This window comes from Gallinula chloropus, assembly GCF_964237585.1.
Source record: "Gallinula chloropus genome assembly, chromosome: 17".
Classification (NCBI taxonomy): Eukaryota; Metazoa; Chordata; class Aves; order Gruiformes; family Rallidae; genus Gallinula; species Gallinula chloropus.
This window is the reverse complement of record NC_140102.1, coordinates 7,309,994-7,330,282: the sequence shown is the minus strand read 5'-3', so window position 1 is coordinate 7,330,282 and position 20,289 is coordinate 7,309,994. Positions and strand designations below refer to the sequence as shown.

The 20,289-nt window shown below is 42.9% G+C and overlaps 1 protein-coding gene across 1 annotated transcript; it reads right to left on the bottom strand.

Moving 5' to 3' along the window:
* Positions 1–2,077: 2,077 nt before the first annotated feature.
* On the bottom strand, positions 2,078–16,335 carry TOP3B (DNA topoisomerase III beta). Its single transcript, XM_084271821.1, has 17 exons — positions 16,234–16,335; positions 15,430–15,561; positions 14,327–14,433; positions 12,524–12,598; positions 11,407–11,603; positions 10,814–10,970; positions 9,629–9,742; positions 8,620–8,710; positions 8,153–8,307; positions 7,813–7,918; positions 6,585–6,731; positions 5,703–5,876; positions 4,779–4,907; positions 4,381–4,530; positions 3,854–3,954; positions 3,428–3,629; positions 2,078–2,596 (listed from the first exon to the last, which is right to left on the bottom strand). The coding sequence occupies exons 1-17, from the start codon at positions 16,301–16,303 to the stop codon at positions 2,115–2,117; spliced, it is 2,589 nt and encodes an 862-aa protein (XP_084127947.1). The 5' UTR covers positions 16,304–16,335; the 3' UTR covers positions 2,078–2,114.
* Between the last annotated feature and the right edge of the window lie 3,954 nt (positions 16,336–20,289).

The window sequence follows — 20,289 nt, the reverse complement described above, 5'->3', positions numbered from 1 at the left end:
CTAGCTTAGAAAAGGGACAGATGGAATGATCTTTGTCCCAAGCTGGAATCTTCCAGGAAAAGAGTAAAGAAAATCCTGAATCCTGGACTCAATAATTAGTTCCAAAAGCCCTGGTGAGGTTATAGTAGGACACAGCACCTAGAATACTGGCACAAACTTCTCCCTTAGACCTTCTGGGCCCCTTTAGGTAGTTTCAGCATATCAACTTAAACCCCTCCTTGCCTCACACCGAGCTCTGGAATAGTGTAACTTTGCTGAAGTGTGGTACCAAAGCATAATGCCATTCATTTATCTCATCCTACCAAGAAATGGCAAAAGTCTTTCTGCAGAACAGGACTCTAGGTTATTACTTTGCCTACTGGCCTTCTAACTTCTGCTCCCATAAAACATGGGCTTTTATTTGGGAAGTATTAAAGAAATATTTTTATCAAGACATTAACCTGAATATTTGGTTTGGGAAAAAATAAAACCCAACCAACCAAACATCCAAACTTCTTCCTCCCAATGACAACATTTAATGCTATCTGTAATCCCCGTGTCCTTCTCAACATTCAAAACATCTAGACATTCACAGGTGACATAACTTGCCTCCCAAACAGGCGCAGAAATACCTTTTTACTTCAGGCATTAGAAGAGTGGTAAGGATTCTGTGCTTACATTATAACAGCTTCTAGGGGTAACTGGATAGAACATTTTGAAAGGAAGGAATAAAATATCAGCCAGGACAGAGAACACGTTACCCAGAAGTACCAGGACACGTTCAGTGAAAAAAAATACTGCTGCAAGCATTTGCAGTACATTCATTTCTTGTTTTCTCCTTCTCACACTGTTCTACCTCTGGCTGGGAATTTTAAGCAGTACTATTAAAACACAGTTCATGTTTGAGCTGCAACTGTGTAAACATTTGATCAGAGGAACAGGCTTAGGGCTGTGGTGTTTCACCTGTGTTCTCTTGTTCAGCAAACGCACAGGCTGTGCCAATTAAAACAGCAGAGTTGTACATTACCTTTTGCAGGGACTTGTCTTTCCTTTCAGCTGCCAGTCAATCACATGTCAAATTGCTCTCTACATATTCTGTGTCCAAACACAGTAGCCATTGCACCATGTAAACCTGCAATGGCATCCTCCCATCCAACCACTAGTGCTGAAACTGTTTTGGGAGTGTAGATGACAAAATGTACTTGATCAGCTACACACACATGGAAGGTACGGAGAGAGTATTATGTAATTGTACAATCACATTTTCTAAGGTGACATCCTGTCCCATAGTGGTTAGACACAGCTCCCTGCAAAATCTTTGGGCCTCCCTCCTCTTGATGACAAAACCAATCAACACCAAAATGGTAACTCGGGGCACAGATAATACAAACTGTACTTATCAGGTACAATCAGCTGTGTGAACATAGAGGAAAAGGAGAGTGTGGTCCTCTACATGACCTCCAGCAGCAGGAGGGAGTCTCATTTAACTAGGGCCCACTGACCAAAAGATACTAACTTGGCTGCACAGACAGTAATTCGGGAATTGCTGCTCAATGCAGATATTGCCCTTCACATTTAGAATCTCCATTTCATATGTCTCTTGGCATTATTCTCTTAGGCATACAAGTGACAGATGTGAAGTAGTGCTCTTGCTACTGCAGATGTAATTTAAAAATCTGACAGCTACTAATAATTTATTATTTTTGAAGATTCAAAGTCAGATGAAACAAGTCTCATTCAACACCTGAAGGCTACAGGAGCATAACACTGATCTTAATCAGCTCTTGTACTCCTGGCACTTGTATTGCTGATAAAGGCCACAGAAATGACAGAAAAGGGAAATGAAGTTTCCCTTCTATCAGCCACAGGTAACAGTCCAGGTAGACTTCCTGAGTCTCTCTACTTTTCTGTGCTCTAATTGGACCAACTAGTTCCAATTAAAAGCTTAAAGGCTTACTTGGTTACTAACTGATCACCTGGAGGATTTGTTTTGTGGTTAAATCAAGGCATACAACAATCTAAGGGGTTTTAACATGTCCTAAAAGAAGAGAGCAGCAAAGATGAAAAATACTTTAAAATTAACTTAAAGGGAAACACATTTTTTATAAGAAGTTTATTTTTCTGTGGTGTAGCCACTATACAAAGTAAGCAGCCAGAGCTGCCATTTTGTCCTTGGGTTTCTTTGGATTAAGTCTTCCTCCAGGCCTTCGGCCTTTACCTCTTCCTCGACCTTGCCTTTTCCCTTGTCCCCCACGGTGCATGGGGTGCCTCATGGCTGCATGTTTCAGCTCCACCAGATCTTGAAACACAGGATCACAGAATACGCAGCCCGAATGCTGGGTCTCATCACCAGGTAGAGGGGATTTGGCTTTGTTAAAATCTACATCCACGAGGGCTGCATCACACAAGTCACAGGTCTCCGGCGACACTCGGACTTTGTGGGCATTCTCAAAGAAGTGCACAATCACGTTGCATTTGTTGCAGGCCATCTTCCACTTGGGACCAGACGTTGAGTCTAGCACCAGAACCCCATTCTCACATTCAACACACTGCCCAATTCCAAGCATGCTAAGAGAATGCTGGCACGTGGGGTGGGTGCATTCATTGCAGCCCATTCCTGGTGGAAGAAGAGTAAAGCCGTAGAACGAGGAACCCTTCGTATCACCACCCAGTTTGGAGGAAGCAAGACACAGGATTGTGTCCAGTGGTTTCTATAATAACTAAGGAATGCAACCACTCCCCAAACCGCAACCTGCTTTTTTCACAGAATCTCTTGCTCAAAAATTTTATGGAATGGCTTTCACACTTGCCAGATACTGACACTGTACAATACAGGCAGTTCGGGCACATTAGTGATGACATCCAATTATGCTTTCAATTAAACATATGGTTCTAACTGCTATTTTATACTTGCACTATATGCTGTTAGTACAAGACACTTTTAATTAAAAGATGGTAATAAGATGCCAAAACGCTCCTGACACTCAGAGCTTTGATGCATTACCTTAACTAAGTTTTGCACTTACAGTTAACAAACTAAATGCAACTTTTACCCCTTTTTATATCTTTCAACAGCTTCTGACACACCATATCAGTATCAAAACAGTCTCAGACCTGGCCTTAATCTATAGTTCTAGCCATAGCAAGCACACTTCCATTTGCAACATCTCAGAATGTCAGTGTCTCTCACTCCATACTGAGTGTCAGGAATGTGCTCCTGCACATGCATGGAAATTAATTTCTTTTATTTTTAAAAAGCATTCAGAAATGAGTTAACTAACAGCTTTTGGTCAGTGAGTTTGACGTGAATTTCAGGTGCCTCATCTAATTTGAACAGCACTTTATAGTAAGCAGCACTGATTAGAAGCTACCAAAGAAACACACTGCACAGACTGCACCTAATTTATTTCAAGTGAGGATGATCCCTGTGCATTTACAGGATTCCTACCTTTTTTCATGTCCCTGAAGGGAGGATGGTTGTAACAGTACGGACAGAGTGGGTAGCTCTTTCCTCTGGATCCCGATGACCACAGCACTAGCTCAAAGTCATCTAGGGGGCAACGCAACTCTTTGTAGAGTTTAATGGTACCGTTCTGTGGGAGACTGTATGTGTCATCACAGTGAGAGCAGTGCAGACGACTTGGTTTGGCCTGGAAGTAGAATACAAATCTCCAGAACAACTGAGTGACAACACTTGCAGGAAATCCAACTCGGCGTGCTCCCCTTTTTTGCTCTCCATGGAAGGACCCCATCAGGGTTTTTGTCTTAGAAATGCACTTGAGAACTACATTTGAATCCAAATTGAATAATGGGAAAGGGATTTCTACCTAATGCCCCCCAAAAAGTGAAATTTACAAGCATGAAGTGAACTTACCTGAATATATTTCATGAAACGATGGCACTTGCCACAGCGGGAAAGAGGTTTACCTGTGGCAGCTAAGGGTGAAAAAGACACTTCCATCAGCTCATCCATACCTGCAGAAGAGATAATTTAGGTTAGAATTATAGCTCTTCAGAGGAAGCCTCCCACAAAAACATCTACAGGACCTGTGAAGAAGCAGGAATGAAAATATTTTGTTCACAAAGCTCTTCCTTGTTTAGAAAGACTTATTAAATATATGGGATTTTGCAGTTAGCATGCACAAGGGTATTTCAGCTAGTCTAACGTTTTTGAAAACCAACCACTACACAGTCACAAATAATCTGTAGTAGCTTTTGAAGCCATGATTTAGTCCATTTTGTTCTGGAGAGCAACTTCATTTAACTACAAACTTCCAGTCCTGCCACAACATTTCAGTAACCCTAAATCTCTGAAAGGAATCGAATATGTATGTATTTTCTACTAGCACCTTTGCAACAATTAAGTAACTGTAGGGAAATCCATGTGTAAAAAAGTTTTACCTGCAATAGAATCCACAAAATAGTGAAACTTCCTTTTGAAAATATCAAGGGTGTGCTCCAGGACCTGATGATAATTCGCTTTACCCAGAGCTATTAAGTTGAGTTGCTTCTCTACAGCACTGCGGATTGTAGGAAGAACCAACTCTGCATCTAACAGAAAACCAAAGACAACAGCAACAGAGAAGCAGCAATGAAAGATCAAAAAATGGAGGTAGGAAACCATCCACATAAACTGGCACCAAACTGAACTAGTTTCAATTATCATAGTCTTTGGAATTAGCAATGTTCCCAGGTGCATCATTTCAGACAGAAACACTACTTATGCAGTGACAACAGCCCTTGACATGCTGAAATGAAAAGAAAGTAAGAGGATAGAAAGGGAAGAACATTTAACTGACCTATTTTGTAATAACCATGAACCAGGACGATGCCAAGGTTTGTAGGCTTCAGTCTCCGACCACTCTCCACCGTGACATAGTTTCGCTGGCAAATGTTGTTAATGTGGACTGGAATACTTGCATCAGTTCCTGCCACATGAAGGAAAACAATATATTTATCCTGAACAAAACAAAGTTTTCTTCAAATTACACACTTCTGATTTCTCTGATTCTGTGTCAAATTATGGTATTCCTGAGGCTACTCAAAATTCAGATGCCCTTTTACTGTTAACCTACTCTTGTAAGTTGGGTATCTCAGGGAGCAGTTCTTATGTCCTTTGCAGTTCTGAGGTGTCTGAAAAGTATGTTTTAACCTTAATTCTTTTATCTCTTTCAAGGAATTACTATTGGGAAGACATCTAATATCACAATCATTTATTTTGGAGAAACATAGTGGAGTAAGAGACTGTCTTTTGAATGGACAGATTTATGAAAATGCACTGGAGAAATCAAGTCAGAGTGGAAAAAAAGTAGAACTGTGGTAAATTGTACAGTAAGGTATGAGGACTGTTGGAGCCAGCAAAGCTGAAGCAAGCTGTAAAGACAGGAAATCATTCCTAAGAATGGGGGAGTGCATGCCTCCAGACATCATCTCTTTCTGACAGAAGTGACAAGCATGTGTTATGAAAGGATACTGCTTTGGCCAGAAACAAGGCCTAGGGATAAGAAAGGGAGAGGAATGTGGGCAAAGATACAATCTACCATCTGCTCAGAGCTACTACAGGCATTGTGGTTTGGAGGGGAAAAAACAAATCGAGGTTGTTACTGTACCCTATTCAAATGAACACTGAACACAGTTCCAAGCACAGTTCAGAGGAGCGACTGACACTCTCTGGACTCTTGGTGGATGTATTTAAGGATAATGCAAGTTAAGTGAGTTCCTACCAATGCCATGCTTTTCCATCAGGGTGATGAGTTCTGCTTCTGTCAGGTAATCAGGAGGACTGGTTTGCTTTTCCAGCAATTTTATTTCAGCAACTGGAAAAAGATCTCCTTTCTCACAGTGGGGAAGGCTCTCTTCTAACGGGATGCTGTGCCACGGCATGACTTCTGTGAACCCTGGAGGTAAACAAACAAACAAAAATAATGAGAGCTTATCTTCACATCTCTCAAAAGGCAAAGGTATACATTTCTAATTTTAACATGGGCTGCATTATACAAGTCAAACTTAAGAGCCTGTCAGCCACAGCAAACAGACAATATCCCAGGGTAGGAATACTGAGGCAATACAGTATCACAGGACAGCATCTCCCACCTGGCTGCATCAGATCTATTCTGTGTGTAACTTAAGCCAGGTTGATATATGAAAAAAATAACAATTTTCTTGAATGAGAGCAGGATGCCAGAATGGATGGGACACCTTTTGTAAAAAGGAAAAGCAAACAGTAAAGCATATTAATGTAGTAAGGACTACTGGGCCAGCTCACCATAAAAATCTTAGTGGTAGTACTACATTGTCTATTACAAAGGCCCAAGAAAAAAAAAAAATCTGCCTTTGTGTAGTTTAACCTTCAAAAGGCATTTTTTCCCCCTAACAAGACTGGCAAAAGTAGCATTAATCTTTGAGATTACATGAAAAGTAAGATTTTTGTTATTGTAGTTGATGTATGGAAATGAAGACAAACATTTGGTCTCTGGTCCTGATAGCTCAAAAAAATGTCTTCAAAATTGTACTTGTCCCCAAAGCTTCACTTTTTTATCCATTCAGTGAATCAACAGACAAAAAAAAAATCTGTACCCAACTACTTACCTGCTGATTTGTCTTACCTGGCGAAGTCACTACTTTCCCAATACAGGTAAAACGTTCAGGGCCAATACTGAAAGAAATAGTGGTCTGTAGGTACTTGCAATCAGCACTGACAGTGGCAATGAAATGCCTGGTTATATACTCATACAGTCGCCATCCATCTCCACCTGAGGATAAACAATGTATTACCCACAAAACTCAAGTCCTGCAGCTCTACGTAAAAATCTGTATTAAGAGGTACGAGATTTCCACAGGTATCACAGGAAAAAAAAAAGGTATCCTGTAACATTCAAAAGCCCATCCAGTTCCCCCTTTAAAGTTCCCTGCCTATATACTTGTCAGACACATGCTGCGTGCTGCTCCTGGAGACAGAGTCCCAATTTAGCCAGCTCATCTCATGTTTTGCAACATGCTTGAATGACAAGATAAAGTAAAAAAGAATTTTCTTGATTGCTTAAAACCCAAGAGCAATATATGAACAAAAATAAAGAGATTAATGCTATGTATTAATCTAGATTAAATTTCAAAGCAAAATTTCCTTGTTCACAATCTACAGAAGGGAAATTGAATAGTCAAAAGGTTACATTGCTATGAGCAGCTTCTACCTTTTAGTCCTGTCTTTGCATATTTTGTCTTGCTGTGTGTATAAAGAAAAAAATCTTACATGGCCTTCAGTATCTTATACAGTTCCTCAGAATTTTAAACCATTTGTTTTCCTATCAGAGATTATTCCATTGATTCATGAAACTCAGAAGTTATCAGTTTCATACAACCATCTTAGCTATTCCTACACATTCACTACATTTTTTTGTAACCTCAAAGTCCTTTTTTGAAGGATTGCAGTATTACAGAAAGTCAAATGTTACCTTTTAATATAAAAAAACACTGCATTAAAATGCAGATCAAGTTTGATTTTCAAGTGTAAAAATACAGAAAAATTTCAATATTTGGAAGCTACTATTCTGGAGCAAATTTATCTTGGAGAAAGTAGGCATTGAGTTCTTAAGTTGGGTATTCCTTTTTCTTAGCACTACTATGGTCCTTAGGATTAATTCCTGAATAGCAGACCAGCTCTGAACTTCACTGTTGTCAGAAGTTTAAGTTCTGATAAAGTCTGCTCCCTCTTAACTTCCTGCTATTCAAACAATTATATTTTCTGTTAAAACTCTGGGATTTTTCAGCCCAGCTCCTATACCTCAAGGAACCAACTTCCTCACAGTGTTCCAACAGTACTGAATTTGCCTGTACCTAATTCTGCTTCAGTTGCAGCTCTCATTGGGGTGATGGGAGGATGGTCTCCTGCATCGTGGCCCTTTCTTGGACGATTAAGGCCTTCAGATAGCAAGGCTTTTACCTGGGTGAAGGAAGAGAAGAAAACAGTCTGGCTGAAGTGGGTAACAGGTCTCTTGGAGCAGGTTAAGAAACTTTTCAGATCAAATCCATAACCATGCAACATCCACAAATGAAAGCAATTACAGATATTGTTTCTAAAACCCTATAAATCAAAATATACCATGTAAGGTACATTCTAAAACACCGACTAGAGAATGATCTGTTAAACAATACATGTATTGCTTTGTGTACTCACAGTTTCTGCCCAATAAGGATTATTGGCTTGTTGTCTCAAACATCCTTTCAAGTCAAAATTTTCTGGATAATGAGTGGTCTCTGTTCGAGGGTAGCTAATATAACCCTGAGTATAGAGACGCTCTGCTATTTGCATGGCGTGTTGTGGACCCATTCCTAAGATGGGATAGGAGAAAACAAAAAAAATTCACACCATGCTGTGATTATGATTTATTTGCTGTATCTGAAAATGCACTTTATCAAAGCTTTTAAATAAATCCTGTTTTGTCCTTTCCATAAGACTTTTATCACCTTGATCTCACACAACATTTCACTGTTGACAAGCTTTCTAAACTTGATCCTTCCCCTAAAGTGATGTATTACAGGGAAAGGAGGGTATCAAACTGTATTTGATGCTACTTTATTTTATCTGAGAAGCCAAAATATTTTGCTTTAAAACAGGGTGAAAATCTGAACTTTTACACATACCTAAAGCAGCACTGGCCACTCGTAGCATTTCTACCGTGTTCAGAGCCAGTGGTCTCTGCTTCACCTTCTCTTTTTTACTCACAGATTCTACCTAGAAAATAGCATTTTCCCAGTCAAAGTTTTGTAACTGGTAAATGTATTATTTCCATCACACCTATAAACATGTGGCATACCTAACATTACCTATTCTTGTCTTACCTGGTTTTACTTTTCTTAAAACAGTAACCACCAATGTATTTTTACTTCAGGAATCTGACCAGAGGTATTTCTACCAACTTCTAAAGTTACAATCCTAAGGTCCCTATGAGCTATGGAATAGATCAGACAGGTGTAAATGGCAATGCAGCAAAGTAGTTATTGCTATCTTCACTTCCCTTTTGCCTCAGCAGCACGTAGTTTCAATGCTACCTGGAATAAGCACTAAATCCTTGTAACGGTCCTAACTTAAGGATCCAGATTTTTAAAAGCTTCGTGCAGTCCTTGAACTCTGATGGCTGTAAGCACTTAAATCCAAATATACTGCCAGATAACTATTGAACAGAGCAGAATTAGAAGTTAATTGGCTGTAAAGACTGTACCATACACATGATTAAAAATTTAACTGCAGGAATATTGCCATATAAGTAATTAAATTCTGATTTATACAATGTCTCGTGGGAAATAAGAGGTCTGCTTGGAGAGATCTGAACAGTATTTCTTCACAGGTTCAGTACGGGAGACTTCTTGTCATGAGAGATGATCATTTCCAAAGTCAATATTAAGAAGGGGCTTCTGCTGAAATGACCATAGTAACATAATAGGAACTAAAATTTTAAAAGTCTCTTGCCCCTTATTCTTATTTACAAAGTTGAACATACAGGAAAAAAAAACACACAAAAAACCAACCCCCTCAGATATTCTACATCCTTTTTTAATAAAAACTAAAAATATGCAGCAAATTAAGTATTAAATATTAAGTGGTATTCCTTTATATTAAATGGCTCTACTGACACTTTGTAAGTGTTCCTACCTTTGCTTCTTTTGCCATCTTTGTTATATTCAGAAACATTTGAGCAATCTCACGATCAAACACCCTCACTCTATCCCAATCCAAAGTGAGAGAACTTTCTTTTTCAGGGTTCACCTAATGGACAAAAAACAATAAAAATATTCCAACTCTATTACTTCAAATGTGAGAATATCCATTTCCAACAATAATCCAGCAAATAAATCCTAGTAATACCTGCACTAGGACCCAAGTGCTTCAAACATGCAGTTGTGCTCATTTTCACAGGGGCTTTTAAGAAGGATGGAGTACTTTGACTTCTGAGGTCAGAGGAATGACTGGAATTATTCCTGCAGTTAACTGAAATATTTTTCTTATTTATAGTGCTGGGGACAGTAAAGGCTGAAATGGCCAGAAATTAAAAGTTTTCCATTTTGATTTAGAAAAATGAATCATTTGTATTAAGCTGTAATGAGGTTGTGTTTCAAGTCCCACATATATGAAGCAAGCAATATAGGAGAGCACAAAGCTCTGGAAACAAGCACCAAATACTCCCTCCTAGTGTGACACGAGATGCATCAGAAAAGATATGACAGACATGGGTTTTTATCTTTTGGTTATTTTTTAAATCTAAAAGTGGCAACTTTTTACCATCAATCCCATATTTGTTTAAAAAAATCCTTGTGATCACAGGCAGTAAAACCATGTTGGTTTACTCTCAGAGCTTGGACAGCAGCGAGGCTATAAAACTGCTATAAGCTGCCAAAGTATTCAGAGGATTCAATTGCCAATTAACACAATGAGCATTTTATTTGCTTTAAAATTCCAATACTCAGCAATGCCAATGTTTGTTGGCAGCCTAATTAATTCCTGGATTCAAATTAACAACACAGTCAGCCCAAGGACCCCAGGGAACAAAAGAAAACCATTTTAAAGCAGTCTTTTTGGCTGAGTCTAGGCTTAGATTGTTAGCACTAAGAATTCTTATAAGCAGCAGGCAGTAACCACTTTAACACAAAGCTGACATCCTGGAATCCGCTCTCAATAGTGGTGACACGCATGTGAACCAAATGGGGACACATGAGTAAATTTTGGAGGCATTGTTAATTCTTGTCAGCAGCTACAACTTTATGAATGAACACAATGAAAATGTATTTCTCTGGTAAAAATATATGTTTTTCATATACAAACAAGGATTGTTAAACTTACTTTAGCTTGCAGCACCCAGTAAGTCTCAGGCTTAAATGACTGGATTTTGTCATGCCTTTCAACACAGAATCCAAGTGTTGGGGTCTGACACGGCCCAAAGGAGATGAGAGAGCTGTCTAAATTCCCGTATTTCCCCTGAAAATATTTAGTCTGAAACCTGTGGGAAGGGGGTAGGGGAAGGAACAGGAACAAGTACATTATTATTCTCATTCCCATGGAAAGCAAAAGTTTTCGTTAACTTGTACACATAAATATGACTAATCTATTAAATCATTCATGCATTAGGAAAAAAGCATTCTAAGAAATATAATCTCATAGCTAATTAAATCCAATTATTTTGCCTCCCTGAATCCTCTCTATTCCCAAAGAAATATGGAAGAATGTCACAAAGTAAGATCACACTGTAGTTGCTGCCAGTACTTTACCTAGCTCAAAGCCATAACACAATCTTTTATTTCTTTTTCCTTGTTTGGGCATAAAATTGTTCAGTTTGCTGGCAAGCAGAATTACCCACTAGAGTTCTGAGGCGTACTGTGTGGATAGAGCAGCATTCCCAAGCCTTCTGTAAAACTGTCTGTAACCTATGCTGTCACCTTGTAAACGCACAGCCAATTCTGAGATCCAGCTCCTGGCGGGCATCCACTGAAAGAGCTTCGTTGCGATTGGGTTCTCCCAAGTGATTCATGGCATTGCAGATATCTGTGTCAGTGATAGAACTGAATTTAGCTCTGTAGATCGTCCTTTCGGTGCTACGAGGTTTGTTCATAACAGGAAGAACAGCATCAAGAACCTAGTGAAGATCAGAAGCATATTTTCAGAGCATTTGAAAGGTTAAGGGTTTAAGTCAGCTTTTCTCTCTAAAGAAAAACAACCTCACAAGCCACAGAGTAGTTGCTGATATGTAACTTCTTTCTTAATGTAGCAAGATGTCATGCTAATGCACTGGTAAGCAAGAGCAGTAGCTGTCTATCTGCTCAGAAGCATATTAAGAATTAGCAAAATGGTGGGATTAATTTATTAAACAGTAACTGCTGGAAGCAAAGTGCTATTCCTCACTAAGTGCAAAGAAAATCACCAGTGCAGCTGCAGCACCTTTTGGTGAATATGTATCAGCTTCTAGCTGGGTTTACTCTACATACAGCCTGGGCCCAGTTATGATAGAGTGGCATTTAAAGAACTGAAAATAACTGCTTGCTAAAACGTGCATCTTTAATCAAAACAACAACAAAATTGGTGGGAATAGGATGCTAAAAAAACCCCCAATCTTTGTACACCAAAGTTTTCGTTCTACATGTTTTATGTGCAGAGTCCAAATTCCTGTGGTAATCCTACACTGAAAAGCAGCCTTTACACTCAAAAGTATCTTTTGTTCATGAAACAGTTAGACAATAGAGAGCAACTTCTGTAACGACAGCAAAATAACTACTCCAGCTGTGAAAACCAGACCAAATCTCAAAGTACTAGAATGTTCAAACATTTAAAAGACTGCATTGTTCATCTCAGATGAGCAACAGCTACAAAACTGATTTATACTCTTTAACTGACATATTAAGAGTTCAAAAGCACATGAGTTTTTGCATCAGTGCCCTCCATGCTTACAAAACTTCATTCAACTAGCTTGAATTTTACTGTGTACCCATAAAACAATACACTGACAGTATTGCACATCACAGACAAGCATATTAAGAGTCTTTAAAATTGAAAACTTACTTCAAAACAGATGTTTTCTCCTTCCTTATCACAATCCAACCACAAGACAATACAATCACAGCCTCTTCCCTCAACCTGTGAGAAAAAACCAGCAGTTCTTCAGCAACTCAAAAACAGACTTCTCACTAACTGTATACTTCTTGTTTCTATTTTAAAGTACTGGAGATAAATTATTTGGTGCAAAAAGGACTGGAGGAATATAGCAGAAGTGACAAGTCATCTGCTGGTATGTAACAGTTGAAGAGAAAAGCAAGCTGTGTGTCACAGGAGTCTGCCTAGAAGGTGCTTTTCTGGAGGAGCTGAAAAAAAATCAGCACAGCGTTACAGGAGTGCAAGTCTCTTGAAGCTGCCAGAGCCTGTGCATGCCTTGGGCATGGTCCCTTCCCCTTTCTGTGCCTCAGTTTCCAGATCATTTAAAAAAATCCCACAAAATGAGAAACACTCTCCTAGTTCATAAGGATACCACGATGTCTAAATTTATCTGGCAGAAAGCAGTTTTACACCACACATACTTGCCTTTCAGAGAATATTATTTTGCAAAAGCAACCAAACTACTGCTTTCCTGAGGGCCATGTGTGAAGAGTGAACAGTAACCAATGTAGACTTATTTTGAAGAAGCCATTTACAAGCCATGCCTTGCACTTGCTGCTAAAGCAAAATACACATCCACTGCTCCAATTTGAGAAGCAGGATATTGACAGTCAAAAAACCCACAAGGCAATGGCAAAACAACAAGGCAAAGATTTCAGACAGTGTTAAGAACTTGGGGATCTTATTAATGTTTATAAATATCTAAAGTGTGGGACACAGGGGGAATGTCCAGCCTCTTCTCAGTGTCTGTGGGGACAGGACAAGGGGCAATGGCCTCAAGCTGGAGCACAGGAAGTTCCACACCAATATGTGGAAGAACTTTTTCACAGTGAGGGTGACAGAGCCCTGGGACAGGCTGCCCAGGGGGTGTGGAGTCTCCTTCTCTGGAGATATTCAAGACCCGTCTGGACACCGACCTGTGCAACCTGTCCCAGGGACCCTGCTTTGGCAGGAGGGTTGGACCCAATGATCTCTGGAGGTCCCTTCCAACCCCTATGATTCTGTGAACCAGTAAAATTAATAAAAATGGGCCCAGCCTCGACAAAAAGCCACTTCCTGCAGGGAAGCAAATCCTTATTTAGGAACATACACATTTCACTTCAACCCTGGAAGAGCTCTAGCATCTTGTACAGCATGTTGCCAAACACTGCCCACTTTTGGGAAGCAGGTGAATAGACCTACTGAGCCAAACATTCAACAACCTGCAGCATGAGAAACAGGGCGTTCACATGGCCTGTCTGCTTTAGTAGAGGGAAGACACACAATCAATGTTTTCAGGGCCATGGAAGACGCTGGTATTGCACTCCAACAGAAGACTGTCCACAGTAAAGACAGACTCAATTTCTTATACTAGAGCAAAGATAACCAACCCACTCTGAGAACTCAGAGAGGGTTATACTTCTGGTTCTTAAATAAAGCTATCTAACCTGTAAGAATTTACAGTTTTTTAAAGCAAGGCTAGCTCACAGCAAAATGCTACATGGCTCTTTCAAATGTATTAGTAACTTTCATTACTTTGCAAAACCACAAAATAACATCAATTATTGTTCTTGACAGGGCAAAAGCATGTCTCATTGCCTCCTCTAACAGAGGAAGAATGGGAACAATGAATCCTTGAAGATGGAATATGCTCCAGATGAAATAAAGAAAAAGAATGCAAAGGGTGGGGGTGGGTGGAAGATACGTCTCAAACAAACTTGTAAGACAGAATACCTGTAAAAACTTCACCACTGTCAATCTGGGATTAGCTTCTTTCTTTTCTGTGGGAGCCTTGCTGAACAGTTCTGCTGGATCCACTTTATCCCAGCTATTATATTTTCCTGGAAAGCAGAAGTATATTAGGCAGAGCTCTAAATATACATTAAAAAAACCAAAAACAACGAACAGCAAACAACATCACTTTGTAAAACACTTGGCTTTCAAGATCTGTCTCAGAAAGCTTTCTACCCTAATACATCTTGCTTTACTGTGTATCAGGGAACCCTTTGCACCATATGAAACACACAAAGGAAGAAAAAATACTGTATCCACCTTTCAGAAATTTTAACATGAGTTACTAAAATACTTCTCTTTGTACAATTAATTGATTGGGTGAAGGGGGCTGAGATATTTTCCCGTTTTCACAGTACACTTATGATGTGGATGCTGCAGAGCTTTACTCTTCATTGCTTATGGCGAGTTGTCTCAGCCCTGTTATGCCATGTGTCACCTTCTCATATCAACACATTCGTTCATTTCCATCTTTCTGAAGTGACTGCTAGTAACACTGCTTAGCAAGTACATTAAACTCTACATCTTCAAAGCATTGTGTAGATAACTCAAAATTTATTCCTTGTAAAACTTGTGAGGTCGTTATCAGAGGAAACACAGCAGTCACATGACTCAGTCCTACGCTTCAAAGCAAGTCAGTGGCAGGGTTCCTCAGGCATGACCCTTACCATCTCTATTTTGCTGTCATGCACAAACAATACTTTGGGGATACCCCACTGGACTCTGTGCTCCTCAATCACCTTTCATCCAAAGTACCAAAACATTTTTACAGGGTAGCAAATTGAGCCTCTTCTCCCCTCGTTTTCCAAGGACATAATTCAGGCACATAAAACTTAGGTAGCTTATGCCCAAGGCCATGCAAGAGATCAACCAGAGATCTAGAAACAGAAAATCAAGAACTGCTGACTACAAGTGATCTTTTCATCCACCATTCCTCTCTAAGTTCTAACATTCTTCTTAAACTATTTCCACAATGAGTATTTTCCCATGAGAAGTCCTTTGCGATTTTACAACCCCCATCAGTTAAACATTTTATGAACGAATACCTATGAAATCCAAAGTCATGACATGACCACACACAGATGTCATCTTGAAATGTGCACTCTGTCCCATGAACGACCCAGTGTACTCATGCACAGAGCAGACACCGTTCAGTCCCTTGCGAGAGGACATGCTTCCTGTGAAAATAACACCACAAACACCAGCAGGATTAAAAAAACCCTACTGAAAGAAGCTATTTGATGTCAAACATCCCCCTTTTCTTAGATCTTACGGCTAGGGTCTTCCACTCAAAAAACTCTACTCATCAACCAAGTTTTTATTTCAGTTAATTTATCTTTTAGACCTTTTAAAAAGCATATTTCATTTTTTTATTGAAACTATCTGTTATCTCCTCCATCATTTACCTCCCACCAAGATACCCTTATGAAAACAAAGCCCGTCTTCTAGACCAGTACAGCTACAAACAACTCATCCCACTTTCCACGATCCATGAAATATTTACTACAGCTCTAAAAAGAGGTCTCAGAACAGCCTCTTGCAACCCGACTGGCACTTTGCAGAAGCCACATAGGCTAACACACTCCACCTACATAACACACCTAAACCGGATCCCTTCATCCCTGAGTGCGTGCCAGCTCGGAACGGAACGCCAAGGGCCGCCCAGTCGTTTTACAAACCCCAACCAGTCCTCAGCCACCGCTGCCAGCGGCAGCTGCCCCGGGACAACCGAGTCACGGCCCCGGGTGTTCCTCAACCTCACTTCAAAACCCGTAAGGTCTCTCCAGGCCTCCACACGACCACGGCGTATCCAGCCCCTGCCCCGGCCGAGCCGCCGCGCTCCTTCCTACCCCTGGAGAGGATCTTGGCGATGGACTGCGCCAGGGACGGCTTCTCCGCGACCATTAACACCGTCTTCATTTTCGGCTAGGGAGGCGCGAGGTGCCACCGGGATTACTGGGCCGGCTCGGGCTACCCGGGGCCGCTTCTCGCCGCGCTCGGCCTGGGGAGAGCGCACAGAACGCCGCTGCCGGTAACGCGGAACCGTGACGGCCGGACGGACAGCGGCGGATTCTGCAGCTCCTCGCGGGCGGGAAGGAGTCGTGTCCCCCCCCACCCCGGGGCTTCGCAGCTCCTGGTGCCCGGGCTCGCCCCTCCGCCGCCCGCCGGGACCGAGCGGCGGCCGGCAGCCGCGGAACCGCTTCGATCTGATGCTCCAGTGACCGCCGAGGGCCGCAGAACAGCCCGGCGCGCTACGGGAACGCGAGGGACGCCCCCGGCCCGGCCCGGCCCGGCCCGGCCCAGCCCCGCGCCTCGGCCGCCGGCCCGGCCCCACTTGCTCTGCCGGGTCAGGCAGCCGGAAGGCACCAATGGGCGCGGCCCCTGCCTCGGCCCAGCCCCTTCGCGGGGAACGAGCGGCACCCCGCACCGCGCGAGCGCCCCCTGGCGGCGTGGGGGAGCGGCGGGGCGGGGCGCGCGCGCTTCCTCCGTGTCGGTCTGTCTGTCTGCCGAGGGCTCTAACAAAGCCCGGGCCGGGAGCCGGCGGCGTTAACCGAGCGCCGAACGCTGAACCCACACGGGGAAAGAAGGATAAGGGAAGGGAGAGGAGGAAGGGAAGGCCCGGGCTGAAGCGCACCGTGCCCGCACCCCGCATTTCCCCTGGGAGGGGAGCCCCACACCGGGGTCCTGCCTCAGCCCCAACCCGGGTCCTGCTCCCGGGCCTGCAGCTCTTTTTGTGGGGCGGTGGTGGAGCAGCAGAGACCCCTTGCCCTGGCTGCCATCTCCTGAGGACTCTGGGCCCTGCAAAGTAGGTTTTGTCAGTGGTTCGGGGCAGTTCCCAAACTCTCCTGCAGCCTTCACCTCTTCCACACCCAAAATCTTTCTGGTAAGGAAAGCGCTAAAGAGGGAAGCCCCGCGTTGATGAGTTTTGGAAGCCCTTCGTGGAGGAGCTCAGGTCCCTATTTTTACCCCTCTGCTGTGCACAGATGATTGCCAATGTTTATAGCACTTCTTTTCCAGGACCTTACTCCGTACCATGCAAACCCAAAGAGAAGAGAGAGGGAAGCAGCAGGGATCAGGATGTATATCAGCCTCACACTGTCGGGAATAAAAAGGAACTAATTCACTTTCAATTAGATTAGTAGACAATTAATAGATATTAGAGTTACCAGTGAAAGATCAATCAAAACAAACCTAGGGCTTCTAATTCTCTGGCAATACTGAAGTTAGAACTTGTTGAAACAAATGTGTTCTGCTCTTTCAATGACTGGGTCCCTTTGACATCTGGGGAACATCTGGAACTGTCAGGATGCAAGTTACAACTCGGTCTTCAGATATGTCAGATACATATTTTTCAATTTCCTCTACCAAAAGCCCTCTGCAAAAATCCAGGGTTTCTTTTCTTTCCGAATGTGCAACGTAACGTGTGTATTCAGACTTGTACTCGCCTGTGGAAGCGCAGTCAGGTCTCTCCGATCCGTAGCTGAAGGACTCCGGGCGCTTCCATCGCCCGTGTACCACTGTGTCGGTACCGACGTGTGTGTGGCTGGCTCGTTGGGCCACACAACGATTTCTCCAGCCTGAAGGAACCCCCGTTTGCCAGGTGGCTCACGCACACCAACGTCCCTTGGCCTAATCTACGGACCACGTTGAGACATCAGGTCACCATAGCCCCTGAAGTGCTCACACAGCTGGACAGGGCGGCTTGGGAAGCCCTTTGTCGCGGGCTTGGGAAGCTTCACCCTATTTCTAATCCCCCGGCGTGGAGCTGCACCAGTCCCGCCGCCGCGAAGGGACCAGATCACCCGGCCCGGAGGGGCAGCGGCTCCGCAGCCCCCAGCGCGGGGCTGGCACAGCCCCGGGCGCGGGGTGCCCGCAGCCTGTGCCGCCGCTAGAGAGCACTGCCGCCGCAGCAGCCGCCGCTGCCGCTCCCGGGGCAGGAGCTGCCAGCCTCACCGCGCCGGGACACGGGCTTTACCAAGCTTTTCCATCACTTTCTCTAGCACCGCAGCGCTGGGCTGCGGCCCGGGGCGTTAAGATCACTTCGCTCCAAGCCGCATCGTGTTTTCCCGTGTTTCCCCCGGGAATCAGCTCCAGCCCCGAGAGCCAGGCTCCCTCTGCCACCTCCTCTCACGGGGATTTCCTCCTCTCTGTGTTGCTGCTGTCTTAGGTTCAGCTGCCCTTTCTTTAGGAGCACTTCTCACAGTACTGAGGAGGATCCAAAAATTCTCCTTGCCTGACCCCACCGCCCCTGCAGTGAGTGCCGGGTCTTGGGAGGCTCTTCGTTCCCACCAGGAGAAACCCCAAGGAAAAGAGGCCATGTTTGTGGAGACACCCTTACCTGCAATGCTAGGGTGGGCTTCATCCAGGACTACTGACATCCCCATCCTTCATTTGTTTTCAGCTCTGGCTGGTATTTCTTCAACTTCTCTTCCAAACAGGGGCAGGCCATGAACACAGCTCTCTGGCTGTATGAACAGGACAGAATTATTAAAAAAACCCCAAATGAAGAACAAAGCATCCTTTCCTCAGGTTTTCTCGGAGAAAAACAGGCTTTGTTTCTAAGTTTGACTCATTAGCTAGATTCTCTTCTGGTAAGCCTATCAAATTAAGAAAGCTACAGCTCTGGGCAAGCACTTTGCACACCAAGGACACTTTGACCTCACTGGTCCTGCTACCTGTGGAATCCCAAGTTTTTCAACACCATTAACCCACCAGGTCATTTCAGTGGATGGTTATTTAAGCCGCCAAGGCTCTCACCCAGAGATGTCCACATCTCACTCCTCCAACAGAAGAGCTTGCGCAGGGGTCAGAGCCTTGGATCTCTTCATTCTACCATTGACTCGCTGATTCACTTTGGTGATTAACGCCTCAGTGCTGTCTCTCACCTCCAGGACTCTTCCCTCTTCAGGAATGTTTTGCAGATCTGTATGTGTAAAGAACATTTTAAGAGCAAAATAGAAAAAGCTACAGAAATATGAACTATCGTAGGGGGCAGGAGCATTCCCATTTCACTTCCCTGTTCCATTCATTCTTGACCTTCAAGTAACTTTTCCCTGTTTGTTTCCAAACACACTTGAAAAGATTGCCATGAAATTAATAAGTATTGGCAGGGCAGTCAGGCAGGCAGAGACACATCTGGAAGGATGTCACAGACACTAGAAATTATAAAAATGCAGGTCAAATTATTAAAATAGCTTTTCCTTTTTTCTTTTAAAAACTAAATAGGAACTATGAGGCCACAAAAATGTGCCTGAAATCTTGACTACAAATCTGGGCTCCAGATACTTCAGTGCTGGGAAAGGAGGAGATGGAGTCTAACACATACAGAGCAACAACAGCACTTCAAGTGTTTTGTGCTGGAGTGAAAGTTACTCTGGTGCACCTTGTAAGAATTCTTTTAAAATAATCTTTGGATAATACAAAGGAAAGAAGGTGAATGCTGAAGAAACAGGACACTGTCAGTTGTTGGGACGCAGGCAAACACACAACACATGGCATACTGTTGGATCTTGACTCTCTTTTCCCCTTTAGTAGTTGCCCTTTGTTGAAAGGGAAAATGCAAAAGCTCACAGATGTGTTCAGAAACATCCAGGCTTCAGTCCCATACGTATCCAACATACATCTGCCAAACAGTCCAGTATTCCTTAGAAACAAAGGCTCACCTACTAAAATGAGGGAGGGGAGTATCAGAATAAAGACTCTATGGAGTTAAAACACCCATTTGTCATATGCAGCATTTCCTCTCACTTTAAGACCACCCTAAATCGAAGAAGAGATGTGGAAGGGGACTGTGTGGATGGGAGCAGATCTAGGGGAATGGAACCAGAGAAAACACACATATGCATTTTGTTCATGTTTGGTTTTGCACCAGCTGCTGCATAATCCAGCCCAGTTTTGGCACTGAC

Excerpts from the sequence above, each read along its gene's own strand:
- TOP3B (XM_084271821.1), bottom strand. The coding sequence starts at position 16,303 with ATGAAGACGGTGTTAATGGTCGCGGAGAAGCCGTCCCTGGCGCAGTCC. Across the intron at positions 8,308-8,619 it reads AGTGGCCAGTGCTGCTTTAG|GAATGGGTCCACAACACGCC; the intron begins GTATGTGTAAAA and ends ATCCCATCTTAG. Across the intron at positions 4,908-5,702 it reads GATGGAAAAGCATGGCATTG|GAACTGATGCAAGTATTCCA; the intron begins GTAGGAACTCAC and ends TTCATGTGGCAG.